At 35.6% G+C, this 7092-nt stretch overlaps 1 protein-coding gene across 2 annotated transcripts; it reads right to left on the bottom strand.

The window, feature by feature from the left end:
* Window positions 1–273: 273 nt before the first annotated feature.
* Window positions 274–3216, bottom strand: LOC142556287 (uncharacterized). 2 transcript variants are annotated; one of them, XM_075667724.1, is made up of 5 exons: window positions 2970–3216; window positions 2427–2553; window positions 1370–1494; window positions 969–1115; window positions 274–652 (listed from the first exon to the last, which is right to left on the bottom strand). In XM_075667724.1, exons 1-5 carry the CDS (start codon window positions 3156–3158, stop codon window positions 518–520), a joined length of 723 nt encoding a protein of 240 aa, XP_075523839.1. In that variant the 5' UTR covers window positions 3159–3216; the 3' UTR covers window positions 274–517. The 2 variants fall into 2 exon arrangements, with proteins under 2 accessions (XP_075523839.1, XP_075523831.1); XM_075667716.1 differs by having other exon boundaries at window positions 2961–3203.
* Between the last annotated feature and the right edge of the window lie 3876 nt (window positions 3217–7092).

Genomic DNA, 7092 nt, shown 5'->3' with positions numbered 1-7092 from the left:
TAATCACACATTTTTATTACCGTAAACACACTATAAATAATTAAAAATCGAACGAGAATTTTCTGTTGAATTTCATATCCCTTTTCATATTTTATACACTATTTCCATTCAACATGTTTGATTCCAAATTCTCATAATATAGCTAATTAAAATCAAAATCATAATTCTCACTTCAAATCCAAATCATCGAAACCTAATGCAACCTCAGGATTGGATTTTTTACTTTCTCGAAGTTGAACTGTAACGAATGATTTTTGAAAAAGGAGAAGAAACTCAACTGAAACACAAACTCTGGAATAGCTTAATGTGTATGAATAGTTGCAGAAGATGATCAAGTACACGATAATTAACTTGATTGATAGATTTTCAAACACTCCTGTTTAGGCTGATTGCCTCAATTAATTGGCTTACTTTCTGAAACGCTAAACTAGCAAACTAGTCTCAACGAATAATCAACCTCAAAATGTAACACAAGTAGCTGATTTATATTTTCGTTTCTTAGGAGTATCATGTCCATTCAGTCTTCCAGAATGGCCTTCGCAGCCTCGACTAGAATTGGGCGAAGATCATCAGAGGCTCGACCAAGAACCGTGTACCCTTCTCGATCCTTAGCATCCACGTCTGCTCCATGCCTTATAAGAAGGAGAGCTACCTGCCATATAGCTAGGAATAGTGAGAAATTTAAGAAGTTACTCAAAAAACCCTCAGAGCAGTAAAATTTTTGCTTCTTAACAAGATAAAAAAGCAAATTTAACACAAGACATATAGTCGTTCCAACAAACAATGGGAGAGAATAAATGAACAAGATACACGTCAGTATAAAAAAGTATATGCATATTCAAGAATTCTTTGAAATTCAAAGAGAAAGAACAATCCCTAGATATATTAAAGTTGCTGCATGTACTATAATATTTTTACGTTTAATTATTGGATCTATAAGCACAAGGAAAGAAGGGATATGTCTTTACCTCTCTGTTATGGCATTCTGCTGCAATCATAAGTGGAGTTTGACCTGCTCTATCAGCATCATCAACTTCTGCTCCTTCCTCAATCAAAAATTCACACAACTCTGTGTTCCCTGTGCTTGCTGCACGATGCAAAGGGGTGCATCCGACCTACATTAAGTTATTGTCAGACATATATAACACAAGTAGAAGTTACGATAGTTGCGATTGCAACTGAGTGGCTTTCACCCAAGTTATGAAAGTTCTGAATGAAGAGTAATTCAGTGATTTTAATGCAAATTCTAGAACAACGCAAACAACAGGACTTAACATTCATGAATGCATGTCTATACACGTGCAGCATCTCTGAGATATTTGCGAAGAAGACTATAAGCATGAATCAATATTGAAAAGAAGGTGCAAACCTTGTCCTTTATATTGAGTTTTGCACCATGTGAAATCAATATTTCAGCTATTTTCAAGTAACCCTTGCTGGCAGAATAGTGAAGAGCAGTGCGACCGCCATCGTTTTTCAAATTAACGTCAGCTCCTGTCATCAGCATTTTTCATTTCCAAATTCAGAGATCATCCAAAGACAAATAAATAACAGTATTAATACAGGATGTATATTTCAAAACATTATGAAGTTCAAGCAGATACCCACAAAACAACTGTTGCACATTCAACCACTCACAAAAGTGGTCACCACCTTAACAGATATTAAAAAAAACAACTTTGCACATTCACCTGCTGATGTGGAAAACCCTTGATGGTTAAAAAACATGGGCAGGGGTGAAAAAGTCACTAGTCTATATTGAACAATGAGTACAAGAGGAGAGTGACAACTCAGTTAACAACTATATGCAAAACCCTGACCCGATGCATATAAATATATGTGCGCAAAAAATAATAAATGTCCTGCCACCCCCGCAAATCCCAATTGGGGTCAGTTGTGGGGTGCGGCCCGGGATTCGCTGATATGCTGCCATCACAAAGCCCCGAAACTTCCATGATTACAACTGCATCACATGTGTTGCACGATTATTTTTTTGAGGCAAACTCAAAAGAATTCGAGTCACAAACTCTAACACATAATATGAAGAAATTTTAGACTGTTTCCTGGGATGTGTGAACAAGAAAATTAAATAAAAGTTGACAAGGAAGCACCAGTAATTTCCATGCAACTCCAACTCTCTTGTATGGATCTTTTTGCTTGGAAGAAATTAGCCGCTAAATGTGCTTTTTTTTCTTTTTCTTGAAAAAAAATGTTGACTCGACTTTAAATTTTGATTCACAACTCCAATAATTAGGCATTTTTTACTCAATAGCTTTGCATTATTTGTATAAAATTTTCAAGTAGAATTAACATTAAAGAGATACAAATATTATAAAATTCCAATCCTGTAAAGCTTACAGCATTAATTTTCAAATAGGAAATAATACAAGTTGTTATGAGTAGCAGAGCATAAACCCAACGCTCACCTTTGTTGAGTAAAATTTCTACAATCTTCAAATTGCCACTACTAGCAGCAGAGTGCAGAGGAGCCCAGCCTTCTTCATCGGAACTATTTACAACGGATGCATGTGCATCTGATAGAATTTCCACCGCCTACTTCATTCACAAATACAAATTACACTCGGACACCAAAAAAATAAAAAGAACAAAAAAAACCACATGCTTTGGGAAAATCTGCATCCAAGGTGAAATGAACCAGCAAAATCGACCTAGTTTATCAAAAGCTTCGATTTCCGTGGAAAACACTTCATCAGATAATATTTCAATCATCTTGCCAGCTTTACACAGCGGAATCTATCTATCTAAACTAAAAAAGAACGAGAACCTAATGTTGTACCATGAGCTCGAAATCTAGTAACCTAGCCTGAGGGAAGCTAATAACATGAACATCGAGGAATACGTGAATCGATCTTTCAGTTATTCCTTTAAACAATAACAGCGAGATAAAACAACAAAAAAAGCTGATGAAATTTTGACGAGATCAATGACAACTGAATTACAAATTGTACATCAATTTGCGAGCTTGAAACGGCCACATGTAGGAGCGAACGTCCGTCTTCATTGCGAAGGGACATGGCTCTGTGGAGTTGTTCTTCAGCGAGTAATTTGAAAAGCGAGGAATCGCCCGATTCCGCAGCTTTAAACAGCTCTTCCTTTTTTATATGCTTGGCTGAATCGCTGCCGATTTCCATCTCCATTGCTGTCACTGGAGGTGCCAAGCGAACCAAGTGGACAACTGTGTGTTGTGCGTCTTTTGAGGATGGGCTCGGTTTCTGGTCTACAATCCCCGGCCCAATTAATAGCATTACAAAAAGCCCAATCTTGGCTCTTTGAGCTTTTTTCTGGTCATAAAAACTTTGGGTTTTTAAAAATTTTACTTAAATAATACAAAAGAATTAAATACAGGAATGCATATAGAAATAAACTCCAAAAAATTTCAACAATCGTAATCGAACTACAGAAATATTATTAATTCTTGATTTTATCAAAACTATAATGAATTTCTGTTCGATTAAGAGTATAAATTTATGGTCTGTTTTTCGCCCCCTCAAAATTTCGTTGTAATAGCATCAATCAAGTGGAAATTTGGTACATTTACAACCAAATCTTATCTGAAAAGGTAAGTGATTTACGTAGATTAAAAAAGTGATATTAGACTTTTCTTTTATGAAATGTTGCAGATTTATAAAGAAAAAGTCTGATAATAAAATTTTTTAAAATGATAATTGCTCAAACAAACCTTAATTTGACCATTTGCACAGTGGTGGTTGGAGATGGACCACCCAATAAATGATTATTAACGATTAGTAAGTAATAATTATTTTATATTTATTTATCGTACTGAATTGTAGGATTGGATACACAACACGAACAACAAAGCACTCGAATATTTATAATGGGGCAATTAGATATATTGAGTTGCGGCCAGGTTGCTAAAACGAAAATAGTGAAGAGTCACATTTGGATTTTGGGAAAAAGCTCGATAGGAATTCTATCTCCTCTATTTTATTTTAGAACATCCCATCCAAACACTTCCCATTTTGACCAAAAACCATACCGATTAGCCGACACTCGTTATTCAATGATTTAATAAATTGGCAGTTGTTACAAAAAACCCCTTTCAGTATATTAAATTATAATTATAATAAATAAATACAGCCGACATCAGTGTCGACCCCTACCACTTGATCAGTCCAAATATACTTATCATCGATCCTTTTTTGTCAGTGTCCAAATTTTAAATTTTAGATGATCTCCATTGAAGTTCATTTGATATCTTAAGATCAATTAGTCCAAATAGAAAATGGAGAACATATAACTATGCAAGAAAACAAACATTAACTGCTGCAACTCACGATGTTAACAAATTTAAACTTTTGAAGTGGACTGAGACATCCATGAAATAAAATAAATCACGATCTAAAACTAATTTACATATTCTAGTTAATATTTTCATGTATTTCTCCTTCACATAATTAAACTTCTACAAGACTATTTTATAAGTCAATTTTTTAAGACGACCTACAAAACTGTAATGCCCGAGAATTTTATCCTAGTAATCCGTAATTATTGATTTATAATTTGATGTGATTATGAGAGGATTAACCGAGACACGATTTGAGGTAACGTGTGATAATTTATGTGCGAGGACAGTGCCTCTCGCGCACGTGCGCGACGTGATGCGCGCCCATGCGCCAAATGGGCAGAAGACCTCACGCATATGCGCGACATGAGGGCGCGCATATGCGCTAGCTGCACAGGTCGAGTCCAGAGAGCCTCGCGCATATGCGCGGAATAGAGGCGCGCATATGCGCGAGCGGCTGGGAAGACACGCGCCGAGACATACTGTCTCGCGCATATGCGCCGAGAAGGGTCACGCATATGCGCGAGCGGCTGGGAAGACACGCGCCGAGACATACTGTCTCGCGCATATGCGCCGAGAAGGGTCACGCATATGCGCGAGACGTGTTGCATGTAGGATGAGCCATTTGCTTTACATGCGTGAATGTGTGTGTGTATATATATATATATATATATACAAAACGTACGAAAATTCTTCAGAATCAGAAAAGAATCGAGAAAAAGTCTCTGTGAAGTTATAGAAAATCCTTACGCCTTTTGTGAGAAATTCGTCCGTCCGATTTTGAATCCGACTTCGATACTGTGTTTCTATCGACGCAGACTACAACTGAACGTAAGTTTACTACGTTTTGACATGTTTTGAAATTATGATATTGTCAGAATTGCATGGAATTCATATATGATGTTCTTGACATAGTAGACATCATAGAATCGAAGTCAGATTAAGAAACAAATTGATTATGGAATTGTTATGAATTTAGAGTTAAATTGACTGAGATGTGATGTCAGATTTGTACGGTGGTTGATTATAAATTATTGGAATTAGTATATACTGGTGTGGTATCACCGGTATCGCAAGATTGTACTGTTGTACCGTCAGAATTTGATAAGACGGGGATGTTTTGATTTGAATAGAATATTGATACACTATATTGATATTGTCATTGCCAGATTGAACATTGACAGGCTTTGAGTCGAGACTTCGATTGTATCAGAGCGACATAATAAAAGGTATAAATAAATGTTGATTCGGGATGCGGATTGCACAACTCGAGTTAGGTTTGACTTGAGTTTCCCAAAATCACATACTTTATTTTATTGCATTGATATTTGCAGATTATCAGATTGATATGTTTAGTCTATTAAATTATAGCAGAGCCAGAGTTTGAGTCTAGGGCAGATCAGCCTAGCTAGGGCAGAACCGCCGAGTCTTTGTCAGAACCGCGTAGACTCTAGACTTACGGTGTATCGATGAGCTTAGATGTAGATCGACATCTATTGTAGACATTCGATACATCATACCAAAGTCTAAATTAGATCGGGATCCCTAGGTTAGAAATAAGTTGAGATAAGATAATAAGTCATTGACTTAAATACAGATTCGTATTGATTCATGTAGTCAGATTAGATACATGTTTTAATGATTGTTTATGCTTTTATATATGTTTTATATGATTGCGTTGATACATTGTTTATACTGGGATATTTATATCTCACCGGAGTTATCCGGCTGTTGTCTTGTCTGTATGTGTGCATGTCAACATGTGGGACATGTTCAGGGTCACAGAGGTGAAGAAAGATCGAGTTAGAGTGGAGACTACGGACTTGGACTAGAGTTAGGGTTTAAACACTTGTTATTTAGTTGTTAAACCTTAGTTGAGACTGATTGTATATAGTGCAAGATTTGTACTTTTAGTACTGACGTGTATGTTAAGATGTATGCCATTACGTTCCGCATTTAAAAAAAAAAAATTAGACCCTGTTTATTATAATTAATTAACTTAGTCCCAATGACGATTAATAAGATGATTAGCGTCCGGGTCCCCACAACAACTCATGAAAGTATTATATTTTATTTCAAAATATTACTTTTCACTTCAAATATATATCAGGTAAATCCTCACAAGAGACCTACTTTTTCTCCTTTTGTATCTCATGATTTACGCACACACCCTCCTATATAAAGGATTGATATCCTTGACACCCATTATCAACATATATGTGATCACATATGAGTTGACGTCTATTTATTGAATGTCAATAGTGGAATCATAAGTATTAATCTACCCATGCTATAGTTTTAAACTATGGAATCATTTAATATTTTGAATCGATAAACTTGATTAATATCAAATTAATATTTAAATTTTTTAAAAATATTGGGTAGCCCGGATATCTATATACATTGCTCTACCAACATAGATGTACAATTTCATCACATCTAATATGTGAATTTCACCCAGCAAGACACGTAAAATCCCATAATGGGTGCCTAACAGATCAATTATATATACTCACACTGGATATTTTCTTAAATTTGTACGAAAATTTGTTTAGTTTCATTTTCTTCCCATGCATTAATGCCACATTATCTTGATATTGAATACGATCCATTTGTAAGGCCAATGCCACGCGATATCTACACTCACAAAACACACAGTTGGAATATCGAAAAAATATCCATTTCCATATATGTGTATATATATAACTGGTTTCCTCCTATTTCCACCACCTCAAAGCATATTTAAGCTTCTTCTTTCTCCAATTCGT

Source organism: Primulina tabacum, chromosome 1 (assembly GCF_025594145.1).
Source record: "Primulina tabacum isolate GXHZ01 chromosome 1, ASM2559414v2, whole genome shotgun sequence".
Taxonomy (NCBI): domain Eukaryota; kingdom Viridiplantae; phylum Streptophyta; class Magnoliopsida; order Lamiales; family Gesneriaceae; genus Primulina; species Primulina tabacum.
This window is presented reverse-complemented; position numbering and strand designations above follow the sequence as displayed.